The following is a 23317-nucleotide window of genomic DNA, read 5'->3' as shown; positions in this document are numbered from 1 at the left end:
CTATAATATGGCGACTATTCCTATTAGCGACTAACTATTTACATAGTCGTAAATAGTCGTAAAACACAATTATGTTGGATTATTTAGCGACTAATTCTACAATCGCTAAATGCATGTTTTCTTGTAGTTTTGGTTTTACTCTACAGATTAAGCTTTCTTTTCTAAATTTCCTTCCTAGTTTTAGATTTCAAACAAACCTGCACGAGTTGTAAAAAAAAAATTCTTTTGAATCTAATTTATATTATTTAAAAAAAAAATAGAATATATAGTCGGGACAAAATAAATGCCAAATTTATCACATGCTCTCTATAGTCGGGACCATATAATATATATACATCAAGGACCAAATAAATGCCAAATAAATGTCTGTCCAACCCTATCTTTTTTTATTCTTTTTGTCATTCTTTTGATTCACTATTATATATTTCGTGTGAGTTTTGCTGGTTATATTCTGTATGATCTTACTAACCGTGTTATTATTATGTACGTTCTTAATTATACTAATTTTGTTTATATTAGAGTTTGTATTATAAGTATTCTCTCTCTATAAACTTTGAGATGATTGAAAAAGAAAGTTAACAAAAATTATATGAGAGTTAATAATTTGAAAAAGAAAGTTACCAATAACATGAGATGATTGAGATGATGAGTTTACAAAAAATGCTTTAAACTCAAAACCACTTGACAATTTTTACATGTAAACATGTTCGATAACTATATTATGCAAGAAAATTATACCTATCTTTTTTATTTTAGTTTATAAAAGAAAAGTATATTCTCGGATACTGGAGCTTCCCATCGTATGACAAGCTAATTTCGGATTGTTCAGTGAGTTTTTTAATAGCAAAATGAAACAGTTACATTGTTGTATTTTCGTACATAATAAATGTGTTTTGCAGAAATGTTTTTCAACAACTTTGATTGGCTTCAACATTAGGTTTTTGAAATCTGTCTCTCATGTATTCTCTGCTCTAACTAGCTTCAACTATTGTAATCTTGATCTGTTTTCTTATATATAAATCGATATCTCTTTTTTTTTTTTTAAACACAACTTTGATTGAATCTATTTCACGCATGGCAAACAAATGCTTAAAATGGAGTACGTAGAAACAATACTTAAAAATTCAGTCAAGAATACACTTTATCTAGTGCCAATTAAAAATAAAAAAATATAACGTAAATTAAATGAAATAATTTATCAAAATTTTGGATTTTTAACCTCATAAATTGTTGTCTATGTAGCATTATAAAAACAACTAAAGTGATTATGTACGCATTGCTTTATATGATCATAAGAAACTAATTAAGCTTCACAGGGAAAAAAAATAGCTCACTCTTCGACAGAACACACAATTAGGCTCAGTAATTAAAACGAATTCACAAATATATTAACTCATCAGAAAGTTACCCACGCAATGCGTCGGTTGTATATGAAATATTAATTTGCAATATAAATTGAAAACTACATTAAGATATATATAGTTTATAAGTAATTGTTAATATAAAACATATATGTGTACATTATAAACAGTAAAAGTAAATAAAATATATATTTAAAAAATATGAAACCGAATGAGATCAAAACAAAGTAATACAAATTTGTTCACATATACGTAGATGAGATCCTTTTTTATATAGTAAGAATTTTTTATGTAGAATTTGTTCAAAAATAAAACTAATATTGAAAACATTTAAGAACAAACATAAAGATTTACATTACTATAAAAGCTAAAGAAATGAATTTATATTAAAAAGGCATCACATGTTTACCTCAACATTAACAAAGAAGATGAACGAAGTTATATATCAATTATATGTACATGACAACAATCATGAATTGCTCTTAAGAAATCGAATTTATGTTCGGTCTCTCTAGGAAATTCTAACTTGGGGTAGATATTTATATTGTTATGAAAAGAAAGACTATTATTTAGAACAAATGGTTAAGTTACTAAGAGTGTAGAGTGTATATGATATTATTGTAGAACTCATACCTTATTAAATCTCATAATTTAATAGGATTTTAGAAGCTCATTAATTCACTGTCTACTCAATTGATGAATGAATTAAACTAAATTTAACTTTTATGAACGGTATGACTTTTAAAAAATAAAACTTTAAAGACCAAATTTGTAAAATCAAGTACTTTTTGTTTCTTTTAAACACTTAGACCTCAAATTTTAAATAAATTACATATTATAACAATTTTTATATAATAATCTATTGGATCACAAAGTAAATAATTATACATATATTGAATTGAATTACAAAAAAAATATTTGAGATTTTTTAAAAAATAGAAGAAGTTATTTTTAAAGGTTTAAATTGAACCTTTTATTTATATAGCAATCAAAACTTTTATTTTACATATGTGGTATATCATACTTTCTTCATTTATACTCATAAGTATGAAAAGTATGTATAATAAGGCATTAGAAATAAAAATTGAAAAAGTATGTATAATAAGGCATTAGAAATAAAAGTTGAAACTAAGTTTGATATATATCATACTTTCTAAAATAAATTAAGATCAAATTATTTAAATGATACTTTCATTGATTTTCAATCCATATAATAACACAAAATAGAAAAATATTTAAGATACATGAATGTAGTGAGAGAGAGAGAGAGAGAGAGAGAGAGAGAGAGAGAGAGAGAGAGAGAGAGAGAGAGAGAGAGAGAGAGAGAGTGAGAGAGATTAATTATAAGATAATAGACAATAGAGATAAATCTTAAAAAATCAATACAACAATGTAAATATATATCATATAGTGTCTAAAATTAAAATTTAGATTAAACTTTTACAATGGTATTTAAATTTTATTTTTCAACTCATACAACCACAAACAACAGATAACCAACAAAAAAAAACACAAAACAAAACAAACAAAATTATAGAAGATTTGAGAGAAAGTGGAAGAGGAGGAGGGAATGAGAGAATGAGAAAATGAGTATTTATAAGAGGGAAATTATAACTCATAGACCTAGTTGACCATTTAATTAAGAATCTAACATCCATAAATCATTATTTTGCTTTCTTTTTATGTAGACAATTTTAACCCTATCCTCCTAAAAATATGAACCAAGTTTAACTACTATGTTTGGTTTATTCAGCGAGGACATGCAATCTTGCCACCATAACGTCCACGTTATCCGATAACATTTAAATCAGAGACTTTACAAATTTAACTACGATAGGGTTACCGACGTAACATAGGACTTATCGCTTTATATATTATTAATCAGCATATATATATTTGATAACAACTTAGTTATCCGATAACAATCTATATATGCAATTTTATCTAACAATTTATATTTGATAACATCATAGTTATCCGATAACAATCTATATATGCAACTTAGTTATCTGATAGCAATCTATATAGCGCATCATCATTTTGTTGATATAAATCACTTTTCCCCAAGTTGGCGCCTCTTGTCAGAGATTTGCCCAGAAAATAAGATACTTTCACAGCCTTGCAAAATTTTTGTTTTTGTTAAATTAGTATAGGGATAGCCAAGTAATTTTTCCTCCCTCTCATTGAAAAAACTAAATTTTAACTTATCAATACCTTCCTTTTTGTTTTTGGTTTATTTGTGTACTTACTTTTAACTGCGTTTAACTAACCCTTTATAAGATGAGAAGTGATGAGTTATAATTTAGAAGAAAAAAATTGTGGGAGTTAATTCTAATTTATTGCGTGTTGACTAAAATTGAGTAGAAAAATATAGTTAATGCAAGTTTATATTATTTCAGTTTTTATATTAAAGTGTGAGTTAAATGTATATAATTAATTGGGTTTTAATTAATATATATCGTTTGGTTTTAAATTAAAGTGTGAGATAAATATATATGATCACATTTGTTTTATTTGTGGCTAAATTAAAATAATTTTTTCTTTAGTTTTATATTAAAGTGTGAGTTTAATATATATAACTAAATGTGTTTTATTTTTGGTTTAGTTGAAAACATCATTTAAAAAACATTTTATAGAAAATAGACCAATAAGAAGATAGTGAAACCTTATAAAATACTCTGTTCTTTTTTTCACTTTAATGATGGAAGTAAATTAAATAAAATGTATGCAAATTCAGTAAAATAGATGTTTTTGTTATGTGATAGTGAATCAACAATTGTGGGAGTTAATTCTTATTAATTTTGTGTTGAATAAAATTGAGTAGAGAAATATAGTTAATGCAAATTTATGTAATTTCAGTTCTTATATTAAAGTGTGGGTTAAATGTAGAGATCTAATTAATTGTGTTTTAATTGAATATAAATTTTTCAGTTTAAAATTAAAGTGAGAGATAAATAAAGATGATCAATTGTGTTTTATTTTTGGTTTAATTAAAATAATTTTTTCTCCAGTTATATATATATATATAACTAAATGTGTTTTATTTGTGGTTTAGTTGATCAGGGTCTCTCTGTGTGTCTCGGTTCGAAGCTTCCCTGAAGAAAGCCCTAATTCATGGCACAAAAGGAAGGATTTGTGTCTCAGTGTCATCACCAGTTACTCCCTCATCGGTCTCTGCACTCAACAAGGTTCTTTTCTTTTTCCTCAGTCAGATGGATCAATGCTTGTTTAGGTCTTAACTGTTTCTTCTTATTAAATCTTGATTTTTCCCTTTAAGACAAATAACGTACATAGTAAAGCACAATATGTTTTATTTACTTGTGTTTTCAAGATTCTCATTAGGATATCCATTAGGACATGACCCATCAACGATTTTGCAGCCACTGAGGCCTGCACATGTTGGCCTGGAACCTCCCACAACGCGGCAACTATTATAGATATTTCTAGCAGTGCTGGTAGGACAGCAGCTCTTGGCGTCAACTTGGATTTGTGCCATGAAGAGGCTCATAACGAGAACACTTAGAATCAATGTTTTGCCTTCCATCTTTGGATTGATCGGTTGTTTGATTGCAATATGTATATGTAGAGAGTTATAAGTTTGAATTGATGAATCGGTGATGGAACAAGGCTCCCTTATATACTAGTTGGTCTAAGTTTGGTAACCACAAACTTCATTTGATATCACTTGCTCTCTATAGACTGTCTGCCCATGCTGCGTGGACTAACCTAATCTTATCGTTTGATATGTTTATTCCTTTTTTTCTTCTGATTAACCATTAAAATATAAATTGGTTAAAGCTTTAATTTGTGTTGCTTAATAAGGATTCACTATTAATTTCGTATGAGTTTTCCTGGTTATATATTGTACGTTCTTAGACTAAGTTGGTTTATAACTATATACGTATATATTATAAGTATTCTGTCTACAGATTTGTATCATTCCTCGTGTAAATAATTTTAAATATATATATGAATGAAAAAGTGCATGTGTAGATTGAGGAGGGAATGATAAGAACGTAACTTGTGTAAGAATCGAGAAGCGCAAGAACATGTAGTTTGTTACAACGTGTTTTGTGTTTCTTTATTGTGGTTGATAAGAGTTTCTAGTTATCAGTTATAACTACATCTCTTCTAGTTATGTCTAGATGATGGCAAAAATCCAAAGAGTTTGTTAGAACGTGTTTTGTGTTTCTAGTTATCAGTTATAACCAAATCACTTCTAGGGCTCGCTACAGGTGACCGTATGATGCAATGGAACAATGGTGGTTCGGGAAGGTGAGTTCTCTGTGATAATACTCTGGAATCTCACGATTACTTATTCTTTTCTTGTGCGTATGGGCGTATATCGACTATATAGCGACTATTCCTATTAGCGACTAAGTATTTTCGACTACATAAAGTAGTCGTAAAACACAATTAAGCGACTATTTAATGTCTAATTCTACAGTTGCTAAATGTATGTTTTCTTGTAGTTTTGGTTTTACTCTACAAATTAAGCTTTGGTTTCTAAATTTCTTTCTCAGTTTTAGATTTCAAACAAACATGCACGAGGTTTAAAAAAAGTTTCTTTTGAATATAATTTACATTAATTTTTTAAAAAATAATATATATACGTCGGGACCAAATAAATGCCTAATTTATCACATGCTCTCTATAGTCGGGACCAAATAATATATACATCAAGGACCAAATAAATGCCAAATAAATGTCTGTCGATGCTGCGTTGGACCAACCCTATCTTTTCTTTTTTTTCAATCTTAATGCTCTGAAATCTTGTTTTTTATTCTTTTTTCATTCTTTTGATTCACTATTATATATTTCGTATGAGTTTTGCTGGTTATATTCTTTATGTTCTTACTAACCGTGTTATTATTATGTACGTTCTTAATTATACTAATTTGGTTTATATTAGAGTTTGTATTATAAGTATTCTCTCTCTATAAACTTTGAGATGATTGAAAAAGAAAGTTAACAAAAATTATATGAGAGTTAATAATTTGAAAAAGAAAGTTACCAATAATATGAAATGATTGAGATGATGAGTTTACAAAAAATGCTTTAAACTCAAAACCACTTGACAATTTTTACATGTAAACATGTTCGATAACTATATTATGCAAGAAAATTATACCTATCTTTTTTATTTTAGTTTATAAAAGAAAAGTATATTCTCGGATACTGGAGCTTCCCATCGTATGACAAGCTAATTTCGGATTGTTCAGTGAGTTTTTTAATAGCAAAATGAAGCAGTTACATTGTTGTACATAATAAATGTGTTTTGCAGAAATGTTTTTCAACAACTTTGATTGGCTTCAACATTAGGTTTTTGAAATCTGTCTCTCATGTATTCTCTGCTCTAACTAGCTTCAACTATTGTAATCTTGATCTATTTTCTTATATATAAATCGGTATCTCTTTTTAAAACTTCTCTGCATGTATCGCCATATTTCCTGCAACTCGACTATTATGAATTCCATGTTTAATGAAGCATTGTCTTGGAAATTAGTTGCGACTTACAATCTAGGCTTCAATCTTTTGAGAAACCTTTGATTTTAGTTTCCATGATATTACTGTTGTGAGATTAAGAAAACAATTATCGTGACTTATGGTATGTTTCATGCATCATTTATGGCATATGAAGGTGGTGACTTAAGTCTCGTCTTTTAGATTGAATTTTTATGTGAATATTAATCAAATAGTTTGCTAAAATGGTTGATACTATGTAATATAGCTAAGCACAAAGCAACTTTAATGGTTGAACGAAAAATATAACGACACAATTACATATTATTGAAAATATAGGGAATAGAAGGCATATACAATCTAGGGATCGATAACCTTCTATATTTTTGCCACATACACGACAATTATTGATGAAATCATGAAAAACATGAAAAACAACACTCCATAGATGATGTACTTCGGATCTTTGTGAATAAGGTTGTTTAGGCAGTTTCCACTGCATTCATCGAACCTTTGTTGCAGACTTTAGAACAAGCCAAGGCACAGTTTCCAACAGCTTCATTCACGATTTCACTTGCATCTAATTATCGGAAAAAAATTTGAAGCATATCATATATATGTTCTCTTGTTTATTATTTTTTAAGAAAATTGATAGTAATGATAAGGAGTTTTGAGAGTTAGCTTTACCAGAGTTTTGGAGAGTGGTTAAACTTGGATTTGTGCCATGAAGAGGCTCATTACGAGAACACTTAGAATCAACGTTTTGCCTTCCATCTTTGGATTGATCAGTTGTTTGATTGCAAAATGTGTATGTGGAGAGTTATAAGCTTGAATTGATGAATTGGTGATGAAACAAGGCTCCCTTAAATACTAGTAGCTCTACGGTTTGTAACCACACAAAATTCCTTTGATATGTTTATTATCACATGCTCTCTATAGACTGTCTGCGTGGACAAACCTTATCTTAATCGATAGGGTACTTGAAATCTTCTTCTTATTCTTTTTTCATTCTTCTGAGTTCTGTTGGAAAAAGACAAAAACAAAATATGTTGAAGCTTAATAGGGAATCCCTAATAATCCCATACGTATTTATGGGAGTTTGTATTATAATTATTCTGTCTATAAACTTTGTCATGTAAAATAATATTGAACTAAGAATTAAGAAAGAGTATGAGTAGTTTGTTAGAACCAACGGTTTTGTGGTTGTACGATCTTCTATCAAATCTCTTCTAGTTATATCTAGATGATTGATGGAGATGACTTATCATGATATGAGATAAATCCAAATAGTTTGTTACAACTTAGAACGTGTTTGGTGTTTCTATTTGGTTTATAACCAACTTTTTGTTTTGTATTGGAGATGCTTATTGGGACCAAATAAATTAATCCTCTTTGCCTAATTTGAGTGGTGTACTAAAATATTTGAAACAAATTTTTGCTTGTGATAACCAATAACATGAGATATTATTGAGATGATGAAAGTGATGATTTACATAATCTTTAAACTCAAAACCACTTGACAAATAGTTCATGTCACTTGTTATAAGGTAGAAGTTGAAGAGTAGTATAGTGAAACGTTTCTCTCATGTGGGCATGAATGATGAAGATGGTTCGTACTTTGTTAAGCATTGTTTTGTCTAAAAACTGGGAGGCACACCCAATTGAGAAGAAGATATTGGAATACAAACCAATATCCCACATCGGAAGATTAGAAAGAGAAGTTTCTAATATATAAGTCAAGTCCAACTCCAATTAGTATGAGGTCTTTTGGGAAGGAGCCCAATAAATCCGTGAGGGCTTGAGTGATAAGCCCAAAGCGGACAATATCATACTAATGGAAAGTTGGCTTGGTTTAGAGATCCCAACAATTGGTATCAGAGCCTAGGTCAAGATTGTGGACCTAGGGGAGTGAATATTGGTTTGAGGGGGAGTATTGGAATACAAACCAATATCCCACATCGGAAGATTAGAAAGAGAAGTTTCTAATATATAAGTCAAGTCCAACTCCAATTAGTATGAGGCCTTTTGGGAAGGAGCCCAATAAATCCGTGAGGGCTTGAGTGATAAGCCCAAAGCGGACAATATCATACTAATGGAAAGTTGGCTTGGTTTAGAGATCCCAACAGAAGAAGTCTATATATCATTATATGGTCTAAAGCAAACTCCTCAACGCAAGTTTCGTTTGTTCAATCATATGCAAATTATTCTTTTCACACTCTCATATTCTAATGTTGAGAATCTATTAAGTTTTGGAAGTTTTGGAAATCATCCACGTATGATTTAAAGTTTAAGGACTACTTTGGAAAATGTTTTCACATGAAAGATTTTGGCAAAGAAAAATATTTTCTTGAGATTAAGATCTTGCACAGACTTATGAAGTACTTAAAACCTACACAAAATTAAAATGGAATGAGATAAACTATATATTCTTCAAAAGTTCCATGGTCGAAGCATTATCTTGAAGATTAATTGTGTGTGAAATGATATTCTGAAGATTGACTTGGATCAGAATTCTCTAAGCAAAATGACTATTCTGAAGACAATGATCGACCAAAATACAATCGGTTAGATCGACGAAGATACAATCAGTCATTACTGATGGGCTAAAATTTAAAGATGTCTGATGATACATTTTAGAGTACCAATAAAAAATCGAGAAAATTGAATATTCAAGGATCAACACGGAGTTAAAGGTAAACTAATAGAATTATGTTATAATGCATTTATTTTTAAGCCTTTTTATTTAGGGTTTTCAATAACCATGGTCAAGTCAAAGGATTACATTTGCTTTTTAGATTTATAAATTTAGTATATATGGAGTTATTTTGTGAGAAAATTTTAGAATATAGGCCAAGTGATGATACTCAAGGAGAAAAAAAGAGGCTATAAAAACAAGTTGAAGACTACCGACAAAGAGAGGGATAATCTTTTCTACATTGTTCACCATAATTTCCGACAAATAATGAAATTTGGGCTTGATCCCGCTTTTTTGTGATCGAACTACGTTTGGGCTTGATCCCGCTTTGAATACGTAAATAATGAGCCTTCCAAGTCTAGCTATTAACTATAATGATATTATAGACAATTTTCATTAATAGCACCAAAACAACTTTTGTTTCCAAATATAACACACTCTACAAAATTCTAAAATTAGCATCATATTTTATGATTAAACTTTCAAAAGTAAAATCTTAAACTATAAATACTAAATCCTACACCCATTAAAACTAAGCCCTAAATGAAGATATTTCATTCAAACATTAAAAAAAAATCAAAAAAATAATTAAAAATATTGTAATCATGTTAATTAGTGCTATTTTGAGAAATTTGTGGAGTGTGTGCAATAATTGTCCATAATACTTGGTTTAGTGCTATTTGAGGGTATTTATCTTATATTTATGTCTATTCTTTTATCTCTTTCAATTTCTTAACTTTGTTTAAAAAATCTTTTTGCTTGTCTCATGAAAACTTTGTTCCATCACCTAAAAAATTTTAAAAATAGTGAAGTACACTACTAATGATATGAAAACAGTGAATGTAAGTAAGCCAACATTAGTATTTTTGTTGATTGAATACTTTGTTATTTAAATTATTTTTGTTGATTCAATAATATAGGAAGAGAAAGTGTCGTGAGTAAATTCCATAACTGAAGGGTAGATAAAATTTATGAGATATAATTTCTAAGTAAAATGATATGAAGATGGAGGGACACAATTAAAACAAGTAGTAACATTTAGATTAGAAAAGTAATTATTAGCTACACGAGATATAGTTGAGTGATATAATCAAATAAAAATATCTATACAAATAATTAGCCGATCAAACTATAATAAATTAATAAAGCATCACCTAGAAACAAAAATCAAAACACAAAAGAAAGAAAAGAGATCTTGATTTATATTGTAACAAATTTAATACTTAATAAAGCACAATATTACACAATTTACCTGTGTTTTCGAGAATATTGTTGGTAAATCCGTTAGGACAATTACCACTACCAATGATTTTGCAGCCAAAGAAGCTTGCACATGTTGAACTGGGTTGTCCGAGTGGGCGGCAATAATCATAGGATTTTCTAGCACCCGTGGTAGGACAGCAGGTCTTGGCGTCAACTTGGATTTGAGCCATGAAGAGGCTCATAACGAGCACACTTAGAATCAAAGTTTTGCCTTCCATCTTTCAGTTGATCAGTTGTTTGATATGTGGCGAGTTATAAGCTTGAATTGATGAATTGGTGATGAAACAAGGCTCCCTTAAATACTAGTTGGGCTACGATTGGTAACCACACAAAATTCGTTTGATATGTTTATCACATGCATGCTCTATAGACTGTCTGTACACGCTGCATGGACCAACCTTATATTATCTTAATGACAATATTATTCAGACAGACTAAGGATAATTTTAATCATCTTGTTCTTGCTAACCGTGTAATTATTATGTACGCTCTCTTCTTATAATTTGGTTTATAAATATATTATGTCTATAAAGTTAGTATATAACTTCTCCGTGTAAAATTTTTGAACAAAGGATTAAGAAGATTAGTATGAGTAGTGTGAAGAAGCAAAGAAAAGAAACGTAGTTTGTTAGAACGTGTTTTGTGGAGAAAGATCCTACATCGGAAGATATGATGAGACTAAAGTAATATATAAAGGGTTATGGTATATCTACTCATTGCCAATTGGTTTTGAGTTGGAAGCCCATAACAAACCCTAATTTAACATGTTTTGTGTTACGTAATTGGTTGATAGCAGATTAAAATATGAGACAAAAATCCAAATAGTTTGTTACAAACGTGTTTTGTGTATAACTTTTTGTTTTTAACCAACTCTTTGGTTTTGTATAGGAGGTTTGAATAATATGTTGGGACCGAATTAATAAATGCTTGTTGCCTAATAATTTTGTGGTGCCCTAAAATATTCGAAACAAATTATCAATACACATATTTATACTCTATTACCTAATAGTTGTTTCTATCTTAAACCTAAAGCATAAACTACATGACCCTGTTTGACCCCAAAAAAACAAAAAAAAACTACGAGACCCATTTCTTATTGGGTCTGATTTGAGATCCTTCATGTCTTCTTTTTTTTTTTTTTTTTTTTTTGAATCGAATGTTAAATTATATTCAAAAGAAAAATGGTTCGGTGTTACATCTCTTCATCTTCTTCTTCATCAGTTTGTTACTCATGTCTCTGCTCTTCATCATCATTTCACCTTTATCTTCGTTTCTCTTTTGCAGGATTAAGTAATGTATCAACTTCCAACAAATCGTACTCATCGCAAACCCTCCAATCTTCTATAAACTCTATTTTAGAGTAAAATCTATTTCATTTCATCTCTATTTTCATCTTTAAAATATAATTCTAAAGAATTTTTTTTTTCTCAATATATAAAGGAATTCTATTTCTTTTTCTGAATTTAGAGTTAAGGATAAAAAAAACTCAATATGGGTTCAATGGATATCACGTAGATCAAATCGACTAAGTACATGAAGCAGCTACACGTCAACTTGGAGCTCAATCACTCCTCTTCTTCTAGATTCTTCAAAACCTCGCATGCACACATTCACTATAAGGTGCGTTTTCCAAGCCACGATTCATAGTCTATGGAGGGAACGTAACGGACGACGTCATGGAGAGTATTCAGCACAATACGTCAATTGGGGAACCCGGTTTATGAAGGTGGACTACGTTACTGGTTCTCATCTCAAAAACTATTGCAACCCTTTAAGCTTTGTAGATCTTTCATGAAATTGTTTTACTCTCTAAGATGCATTTGATGTAAAAACATTTTTTTTGTTGTTGAATAAATGTTACATTCATACAAAAAATGAGGTAATCAAATAAATAAGTAAAATTTAAATTAAGATAATGAATTTTATTTATTTCTAAATCCCTACAAAACACCCTCTGACCCAATTCACAATTTACAAATTTATCAATTTATTAATTAGTATATTTTACTGCCGTTTACTTATTGTTGCTAAGTTCGTTACTGTCTCAAACACCAAAATCAAAATTTAGCTTTAGCCTTAAACTAGTCTTCCAAGTATTTGGTGTAATCACTCGGTCCTTGGTATTAACCCTTATATAATATACTAATTTCCACCGTTCCCTTATGGCTAAAATCTATTGGATTATTATTCAATACAATCATGACAAAATGATCGACTATAATTATGAGATTTGTAAGTCTTGAAAGTTTTGCTAAGTCTTGAGAGTCTTGAAAGTTTTGTAAGTCTTGACAGTTTTGCGAGAGTTTGTATTGACTATAGCCGATAAGGACACATTATCATTCTTTATTTAGATAATAGCAAGTAGAAGAGGTTAACAATCTAGGATCAATAACCCTCTTCTACGTCACATAGAAAACCTGGAAATAGTAGAAGCTAGCTCAAGTGTCTAGCATTTTTTTTAACCCACATACACGATAATTATTGAAACAGGGAAAACAAAAACACATAGATCATGTATATGCTTCTTATGCAGTTTCAACTGCATTGGATGAGCCCTTGGTACAGAACTCAGAACATGCCTTGGTGCATTGTACAGCTGCTCCATTCACAATTTCACTTGCATCTAAATCACCCACACACAATATTAGAATTAATATGTTTTTTCTCTTTTTCTATAAATCTAATAATAATCATAATAAGTTTTTTGCGTTACCGGAGTTCTTGAGAGTGGTTAGGGCACCACACACAGAGGATGCACAACCCAACTTGCAGTATTCGTTGACAGCATCACCTTAAATAAAATAAAAAACATAAAACAATATTTTAAACTTGCATCAAAATCTTGGTCCAACTTGTACAATATATAAACTTAATGAAAGAACAAAGAAAAAAAAAAGATGAAATTAAATTACCAGAGTTTTCGAGAATGTCATGTGTATATCCCGAAGGACATGTTGACCCTCCGACAATTTTGCATCCGCATGCTTTTGCACAAGCTTCCGTGTAAGTTCCGATAAGACGGCATGCATTGTAACAGTTTCTAGAAGTCTTGTCTGGGCAACAACTCATTGCTTCGACTTGAATCTGTGTCATGACAAGACTCACTATGAGCACACTTAAAATCACAGTTTTGCCTTCCATCTTTCGATTGATCAGTTGTTTGAATGCAAAATGTATATGTGGGGAGTTATAAGCTTGGCTTGCTTAAATACAAGTTGGTCTATGATTAGCAACCACAGAATTCATATGATACGTTTATCACATGCTCTAAAGACTATGTACCTGCGTGGACCAACCTCATCTTAATGGATGATTGAACTCTTCTTCTTCTTCTTCTTATATTTTTTTTTTTTACTTTCTTTTGATTAACGCTTTAAATTAACTAGGATAGTTAATAAGGATTCACTATTAATTTCGTTGGAGTTTATGTTATGAGTATTATATATAGGTCTATAAAGTTTGTATATATAACTTCTCGTGTAAATATTTAAATAAAAAATTAAGAAGAGTATGAGTAGTTTGAAGAGGGAAAGATAAGAACATACAGTAAAACCTCTATAAATTAATACTCGATAAATTAATAATCTCTATAAATTAATAAATTTCTCCGGTCCCAACTTGGGACAAGTGTAATTTTAGACATATTTCGATAAAATAATAAGATAATAATTTTTTTGAAAATCATTTGTAAATATATAGTCCCATCAATATTATAAATTAATAATTAGGTAAAATTTCAATATATATATATATATAGACACATTAATTTTTGTTAGAGTTTATTTCTAATATTTTACTATATCAAAAATTATTAGCAAGACAAAATAATTATTATTTTCTTTGTAATTGATTATATAAAATACTAATTATCATGATTAAATCTTATTTTTAAATATTTTTTCTGAAAAAACTTTCCAAATTAGAAAAATCTCTCTATAAATTAATAATTATTAATTTATCGATAAATTAATAATTATTAATTTATCGATAAATTAAAACCTCTATATAAAAAATTAAGAAGAGTATGAGTAGTTTGAAGAGGGAAAGATAAGAACATAGTAGTTTGTTAAAACGTGTTTGTGGTACTAAATTTTTTTTTTGTAACATAACTCTTGACTCTTGTGGTTGTAGTAGGAGCTAGTTTCTAGTTATGTGATCTAGACCGATGGCAAATTAAAATATGACACACAAATCCAAATGTACTAGAGCATTGAATAATATGATGGGGGATCAAATAAATGCTTGTTACCTAATAATTTGAGTGCTGTGCTAAAATTTAAGAAACAAATTACCAATAACATTAGATCATTGAAACGATGAAAGTGCTGATTTACATTAAGCGATTTAAACTCAAAACCACTTGACAATTTTGGGAATATATAGTTCATGTCACTTGTAAATAATTGGCTTATTTATCATTTCACTTTTAGTTTGTATTGTATTGTCACACTTTAAATAGAAATAATTGCACTCTCACACGTATTTTTGTTTTATCTTACTTTCCTTTCACAATCACACACTTTCAACATATAGTATAAGAAAATATAAATATCGTATAGCTTATGACGCCCCAACCAATTTTATTTAACAGATCGATGTGATAGCCAACCAATTCTATTTGGGAAAACGAAAATATTTCATTTCTTGAGATTGAGATCGTGCATAGTTATGAATTATATATTTCTCAACAAAGTCACTTTAAACCTACACAAATTTAAAATGGAATGAGAAAACAATATTTGAAGATAATTTACAATTTTTTTTTAAAACCTAATATCGCCATACGATAAAAAGGGAGAAGGTATTGGACATCTTGTCATGGTGACGAATTTTGGCTCCTCACTTGCAGTTTCGTTTAAATTTTGATGAGTGTCCTCATTATTTATTGACTATATTGCTAGTGTATTCGCTTCGAAGTCTTTGGTAAGGTTTATCATCTCGAGTCATTATTTCATCCCTTACTACACGATAATCAAAATGTGATCAGTAAATTAACTAGTAAGAAAAAGGGATTATTATATTCTATGCCACTTTTGAAACTCAAAAAACTAAAACTGCCACTTTGCATTAAGTATTTTCTGTAGTGCCATATTAGGTTAAATAATATAAGAGCAATTGACTAAAATACCCTTATTGGCAGAAGAGAGGATGCGTTGGATTCAAAAAATATTACCAGATGGGACATGTTTTTCAGCAGCAACAGAGAGCATTTAATAAATACAATATAGGCTAATACCCACAAGATAATTGATAAAGTGAGTGATTCTAGAGCAAAACAAAAAGAAAATAAATAAAATATGAGTGTGTTTTAATGGAAGATAAGTAACAGATAATTATTCTGGAAATGGTGGGTATGTATCGATAGACAACTAGCTTCGGTTTTGTCCACCGGAGATCCAGATTGCGATGGACAACTAGACAACATAAAATGTTTGTAGACAAGTTAAATAAATAAATGGGGATAGTTAACGGACAATACTTGTTTTTGTGAGTACATATATATTGTCGTCCACTGCATGTACAATGGACATCGGAGATCTAGCTAGGTAGACAACATGAATGATGGACGAGTGATAAAACAAACTAGTAGACAAGTTGATTATAGACGATATCGTAGAATTTTTGTTGGACAAAATATATGAAGTAAATCTGGTCCATCAAAAACTTACTTCGACGGGTACCGAATGACATCTCTATTGCGTGTTCTCCGAAGCGGGGTGAGTAGGTTATTGTACTCTGGTAAAGATAACATAAGTTTTCTTAAATGGGTGAAGGACAAACACAAGAAAAAAAGATAAATCGTAAAAGATATGGACAACTGTGTTGATGGACATGTTAGGTGCAGTAGATCTGGTCCATTGAAATTTACATTGAGGAGTTCTGGGAACAACTTTTGTCTAGGTATCAGGCTGAGAAAATCTTTGTCTTCTGGAAATCTGGAAATTTCAACTCTATGTTCTTCACCTTCCATATGAGAATATAGAACTAGATCGAAAGTAAAATATGGTGTGAGCAATTTGTGAATGAAAAAAATTGTTTAGTAATAGTTGTTTGTCCATTGAAGAAAAATGTGTGTTGCAGAACGTGAACAGTCAAATGTGGGGAAGAAAACTGACACATCGCTGGAAAAAATAAATTTAAGATGTTTATTCTTAAAAGGGTAAAATTGTCATTGTTTTGTGTTATATGACAGAGATGAGAAGACAATAGAATAAATGGCAATACACATAAAAATTGTTACTGTTCATGGCATTAATCCCAATTTTCTCTAAAAAAAATATCTATAGCCACTTGGCAGTCGTGAAAATTTGTGGCTATAAGATGATTTAATTACAAAAGCCATGAATTTTTTAAGCTACGACGATATAGCCACGAATATTAAGGCACAACCACAAATAGCCAAATGACTTTAGGGATTTTCTTTTACTAGTAGTGTCGATGTCGATATGATGTGTCTAATGCTCCTTTTTCTGCACACATGCCCGCGAGGGTACATCCTCCATTGTTTTGCACTATTATTTTGTTAAGTATTTTGTACAAGTCAACCATCATGAAGTAACCTCTTCTGAAAGCCGAAATGGCACCCAATTTTCATGTTGCAACTAGGTATTTTCACATTCTCCTTGTTGAACCGTTCCTTATAGTCACGTAACGACTCTCCTCTTTTTTGTCGTAGATCATTTTTTTTTTTTGGTTCATGCTACTTAGAATAGCAAAAAGATCTGTCAACAATGCAAAAGAATGTATCGAACCGTTTGGCAGGTTGATGAACCATTACTAGTATTGGTGGGTTCAAGTTCTCTTCTTCTGGAGAAGATGGAATCTATTTCACACATGGCAAAGAAATACCTAAATTAGAATACAAGTGGAAATAATAATTAACCGCTCAATGATTAATGCAATTCAGCATATCTTTGTTTTAATGTTAACAAAAAAAGTTCGTATTGTTGTGATAATACTGTTGAAGAGGAACCTTTGTAATAAATTATTATGGAAGGTACAGTACATTAATATGTGCATATGGTCCTTGGCCAAAAATCACCCATCAACGCTTCTAGCTAACTACTTCAACCACCGCCCTACTGCTATCCATTCTAGAACCTGGATCCTAGAAGCCTTAGCTCGCCCTATGGAAATTTTAAAGCCATTAGTTGGTGTTCTAGGACAGGTCTCACCAGCTTTTAAAACCAAAAGCTCCCATGTTATGGCTTATGCACTAATCCGTGTATATCCCTTCTCGTGCCAGCGAGATTTTCGGCCATGACCTCCATCTAGTCTCTTGACAATGACCAACATTTCTACCATTGATCTCATCGTGGAAGACAGTTCAAATGTGTCAAAGCGTTTCGTAGCCTTTGCCTCAAAACTCTCTTGGATTCTTTTTCAATTCCTCTTATCTATCTTTACTTGGCTTTGGAGGATGCATTGTTTATTAGTTATTTATTCCACATGTATCAGAAGCTCTTCCCAGAAGTTCCATTCAACCCGACCGTATGCTTCAACAAAAAAATTATAACTAATAATTCACTTAAATTATAAAATTTTCTTTAACCAAAAAAAATTGTGTATATATGGCTAGATCGCTGGTGCTTACTTTTTGTAAGTGCTTCTTTTGGGTAAGTTTCTTTGCTAAATCTCGAAGAACATTTTCGAAATTGCTAACAAGAGATAAGAATGGTACTTTATTGTATCGGGCTACCACTTGATGCTAATAATGGGAGTGAAGGTCATAATTGGTTATTAAGATCATGAAGATTCATGTTGAAAATAAATCTATCAAAAGCATTAATCCTTAAAATAGATACAAAACAGCAAAATCGATAAGGGCAAAAAGCAGAAGCGATCAAATGTCAAGAACTTATCAGTAAAACTAACAAGTTTATAAATAGAAACACCAAATCATAATAAATAACATGTGACACACTTGTATAAAAACAACATGTTACTTCTAAATTTAAGAGAAGAATAGAAGAAAGGCCAATTCAGACAGTCAAACAATGAATCGTCTCTTATGTTTTCTACTCGCTATTGGATTTTGCGTAGGATTGACTAACGCAAAATTTCAATGGAATGAGAAAAACTCAGTATTCTCTAAGAGTTCCCTTGGTCGAAACAACGTCTTGAAGATTCATTGCGTATCAAACGACGACAATTTAGGTTTCCATTTCTTGCGTACCGGAGAAACCTATGATTTTAGTTTCCATGACAGCGTTGTGAGATCAGAGTTTTATTGTGACTTATGGCAAGGGCCTAATTTCAAGTTTCATGCATCGTTTATGGCATATGAAGGTGGTGGTCTCATAGTTCATTATGGTAAAAAGAACTATTGGGATGCTAGAGAAGATGGAATCTATTTCACACATGGCAAAGAAATCCCTAAATTAGAGTACAAGTGGAAATAGTAATTAACCGCTCAATGAATGATGCAATTTAGCTCATCTTTGTTTTAATGCTAACAAAAACTTCTTCTTGTTGTGTATTATTGTTGAAAGGGAAGCTTTGTAATAAACTATTATCAAAGATACATTAATATGTGCATGTAACGTATGCATTGCTTTATATGACCATGAGAAATAAATTAAGCTTGACGGGAAAAGAAAAAGCTCAATACATATCGGTATCCAAGTTCTTTGCAACTGTTCTTTTGGGTGAGGTTAAGGATAAAACCGTATCATACCGCGCTAAATTATTGGATTTCAAAAGCTCTTTTCTACAAGCAAATTTGGTTATATATTTTAATGATTTATATCAGATAAATAAACAGATATATATATATATATATATACTTATATAATCATATATTTTATAATCATATATTTTATCTTGTATTTTAAAAACTCACAAATAATCCAAAATCAAAAATTTACTTTTATTAAAAATCAATTATATATTTGGAATTTATAATTTTCAAAATTGTAAATTATTGTTTTCACTTTGATATTTAAAGAATTTTAAAGTCGCTTTTGTGCTTAAATAATTATAATTTTCATTGACATAATGACTTGTTATATCCATTGACATGGACGAATTTATGATTCTTGTCGAATCTATAAATGTGAAACATGAGCATGAGTGTGATTAGACATAACATAAGTGAAGAGAAAAAGTGTGATTAGCAAAGAAATGTGAGTGTGTGTGAAAACATTTGAAACCATATAAGAAATTATGATAGGTGAAATTATTTAAACAGAAAAAGAATATAACTCTCCATTCAATTATTTTGACATATGAGAATTTGTTCATTGTGTATATGAAACAAATGAAAATATTATGTCAAATGCGATATGGCTTCGAAAACCAACACAGTGCCATTTGATATTTAGTCTTACGTGTGGATTTATTTTCTTTATTTTAGATACTGTTATTTGATATAAAATTAAATATTAATCTACTCTATTGTTCAAATATCCTGGTGTTATAAATTTATGTTTTAGTTTTGTAGTCGATACTAATTAGCATCCGCGTATTTTACGATATGTATATGTTTGGAAACTAAGTTTTAATTAAAATATATAGGGAATAAGTGAAGTGACTTTAGTCTGATAGCAAATGATAAGTCCACTAATGGATAAACACCATCACACTAAGGATCGAGTCTCTTTTCCTATATATTCGTGGGGATTAGGTTTATGGGTCGGCCAATTGTGGTCCAATATTGACAAAAAAAAATGTAGGGAATAAATAAAGATTATAGCGTTTGTCATACATATTTCAATTTTCTTATGAAAATGAATAAAATAATTAAGTTAAGTGATGGATGAGCGAAAAAGATTAAGACACAAATACTATTTATTTAAAAGGATAGGGAATAGAAGACATATACAATCTAGGGATTGATAATCTTCTATATTTTTGTCACATACACTGACAATTATTGAAAACTACAAAAGCAACACTGTGAAAGATGCCAACCCCTTTCACCTCCACATATACAGTACGTGGTATCTTCATGGATATGGTTGTTTAGGCAGTTTCCACTGCGTTCATCGAACCCTTAGTGCAAACTGAAGAACATGCCAAGGCACAGTTTCCAGCAGCTTGATTCACGATTTCACTTGCATCTAGTTATTGAAACAAAATTTGAAACGTATCATATATATGTTCTCTTGTTTATTATTTTTAAAACAAATTATAGTAATGATAAGGAGTTTTGAAAAATTTGCTTTACCAGAGTTTTGGAGAGTGGTTAAAGCACCGCACACAGAGGATACACACCCAACTTTGCAGTATTCACTGACAGCATTCCCTTGAGACAAAAATTAAAACAAGAAAGAAAGAATGAAATCTTGATTTTCCTTGTAACAAATAACATACTTAATAAAAGCATTATATTAATTAATTTACCTGTGTTTTCGAGAACATCATGGGTATATCCGTTAGGGCAGCTACCACTATTGACGATTTTGCATCCACAGCCATTTGCACAAATTGGCCTGGGAGCTCCAGTAAGACGGCATACATTGTAACAGTTTCTACCAGTGGTGTTAGGACAGCAGCTCTTTGCTTCGACTTGAATCTGCGCCATGACAAGACTCACTAGGAGCACACTAAGAATCAAAGTTTTGCCTTCCATCTTTGGATTGATAAGTTGTTTGATTGCAAAATGTATATGTAGAGAGTTATAAGCTTGAATTGATGAATTGGTGATGAAACAAGGCTCCCTTAAATACTAGCTGCTCTGCGATTGGCAACCACAAACTTCATATGATATGTTTATCACATGCTCTCTATATAGACTCTGTCAAGCTGCGTGGACCAACCTTATCTTAATGGCAATCTGATACATGAATAAGGATAAATTTTAAAGGATCTTCTTCTTTTTCTTTTTGGTTAACTTAATATTTGAATTTAGGATACTTAATATTCACTATTTCGTATTGATAATGCTGGTAATTATTATGTATATTCTTATAATTTGGTTTATATGCGAGTTCATATTATGAGTATAATGTCTATAAATTTTGTATCACTTCTCTCGTTATTTATTTGGAATAGAGAATTAAGAAGATCAGTATGAGTAGTTTGAAGATGGAAAGATAACAAGAACTAGTTTGTGGTTGTTGGAGCTAGTTTCTAGTTATGTCTAAATGATGGCAAATAAAAATATGAGACAAAAACATCCAAAAAGTTTGTTAGAACGTGTTTTGTGTTTCTTTTTGTTTTAACCAAATATATATTTTTTTTTTTTTGAATATTACATTGGGACCAAATAAATGCCTGTTGCCTTATTTTTGTATTTTCTGTGGATATAACAAGAAGTTTATTCATGCGTCAGAAATGAAATACTCTATATGTGTTTCAGCATATGATTATACTAGAAGTAGACCCGCGCGATGCGCGAGATAAATTTGATATTATATTTATAAAAATTTTAGTATATTTTTTGGAAATCAATTTGATTGAAGCAATTAAGTAATTATCTTCATTTTTATGCACTATTTCATAGAAATAATCAAATATTTATTTGATATTTCCAAATTTTAATATAAAACTAAGTGTATATGTTTCATGATTATTTTGTATTATGCAGATTACTATCTACTGCATAAATGATTTAAAATACATTATAAATGATATTTTTTTTTACAAAAAAAAACAAAAAGTGAAATAATTTTTTAATTTGTATTCAACAAATTCCATCATCAATTAAAATAAGCATTAGAATAATTTTTTTATTCAACTACAGTAAGATACTAAGAGTAAGATTTATAGTCTTAGATCACTACAAACAACTATTTGAACTTGTAATCTATACAAATCTACTTTAGGTTTTTCTCGATGTCATATTACTTTTTCCTTCGGTCTCTCAAAAAATCATATCTTCTAATATTTCATATAGGATAGTATTATATAATGACACATTAATATTTCAATTTTTTTTTTGTCAACAACTTTATATTAATCCAGAGCATCAAAGTAGTCTAATATTAATTACATATACAATAAAAAAGTAAACCATATGCATTCTTAAAAATAGGTTATGTTAATTAAATTGAAAAGTCACATACAATTTACCATAGCCGTTTTGCTCTCTACCACGATTCCCGAGAAAAAAATAATATATTCTATTTTCAATGAAAAAATAAATAATGTAACAATAACATCATGGGAATTTATACATAAATAAATTCTAGGAAAATAATGAAATAATAAAAAAATAAAATTTTAGAGAAGAAATGGAATATATTAAAATTTGAAAGAAGATATATTAGGTTGGTACCAGGTAAGTTCTCAAAGTGTTGATTTCTTTGTATGTTTGGATACAAAAATAGTGGTCAATGTAAAGTTCATCTATTGTACTATGATCGTATAAGAAGATTTCAAAGTTATGGTTAGTTAGCCGTTAGGAGTTAAAATATTTTGTTTTAAAAAAAACTGAAAGACCAAATGTTTTTAACCACGTTTTTTCGTTTTCAAAAAATACTTAGCCCTCATTAACATTTTAACGATATTTATATAATAATTTATTAGATCACAAAAATTAATTATAATGATACATAATATTAAAATAAATTACAAAGAATTATTTTAATAC

General features: G+C 29.9%; 3 protein-coding genes across 5 annotated transcripts; 1 reads left to right on the top strand and 2 right to left on the bottom strand.

Moving 5' to 3' along the window:
* Window positions 1-7089: 7089 nt before the first annotated feature.
* LOC17880874 (probable thionin-2.4) lies at window positions 7090-21463 on the bottom strand. 3 transcript variants are annotated; one of them, XM_023778129.1, is made up of 3 exons: window positions 21127-21463; window positions 20951-21028; window positions 7090-7404 (listed from the first exon to the last, which is right to left on the bottom strand). In XM_023778129.1, the coding sequence occupies exons 1-3, from the start codon at window positions 21353-21355 to the stop codon at window positions 7307-7309; spliced, it is 405 nt and encodes a 134-aa protein (XP_023633897.1). In that variant the 5' UTR covers window positions 21356-21463; the 3' UTR covers window positions 7090-7306. The 3 variants fall into 3 exon arrangements, 2 of the variants coding, with proteins under 2 accessions (XP_023633897.1, XP_006284739.1); XM_006284677.2 differs by lacking the exon at window positions 7090-7404 and adding an exon at window positions 20552-20843; XR_002832788.1 differs by lacking the exons at window positions 20951-21028; window positions 21127-21463 and adding an exon at window positions 7512-7687 and having other exon boundaries at window positions 7307-7404.
* On the bottom strand, window positions 13212-13969 carry LOC17879458 (thionin). The gene is made up of 3 exons (XM_023778128.1): window positions 13695-13969; window positions 13496-13573; window positions 13212-13405 (listed from the first exon to the last, which is right to left on the bottom strand). Exons 1-3 carry the CDS (start codon window positions 13921-13923, stop codon window positions 13308-13310), a joined length of 405 nt encoding a protein of 134 aa, XP_023633896.1. The 5' UTR covers window positions 13924-13969; the 3' UTR covers window positions 13212-13307.
* Window positions 18780-19184, top strand: LOC17880875 (S-protein homolog 9). The gene has a single exon (XM_006285432.1). It carries the CDS (start codon window positions 18780-18782, stop codon window positions 19182-19184), a length of 405 nt encoding a protein of 134 aa, XP_006285494.1.
* Window positions 21464-23317: the final 1854 nt, after the last annotated feature.

Source organism: Capsella rubella, unplaced genomic scaffold (assembly GCF_000375325.1).
Source record: "Capsella rubella cultivar Monte Gargano unplaced genomic scaffold, Caprub1_0 scaffold_7, whole genome shotgun sequence".
Taxonomy (NCBI): Eukaryota; Viridiplantae; Streptophyta; class Magnoliopsida; order Brassicales; family Brassicaceae; genus Capsella; species Capsella rubella.
This window is presented reverse-complemented; position numbering and strand designations above follow the sequence as displayed.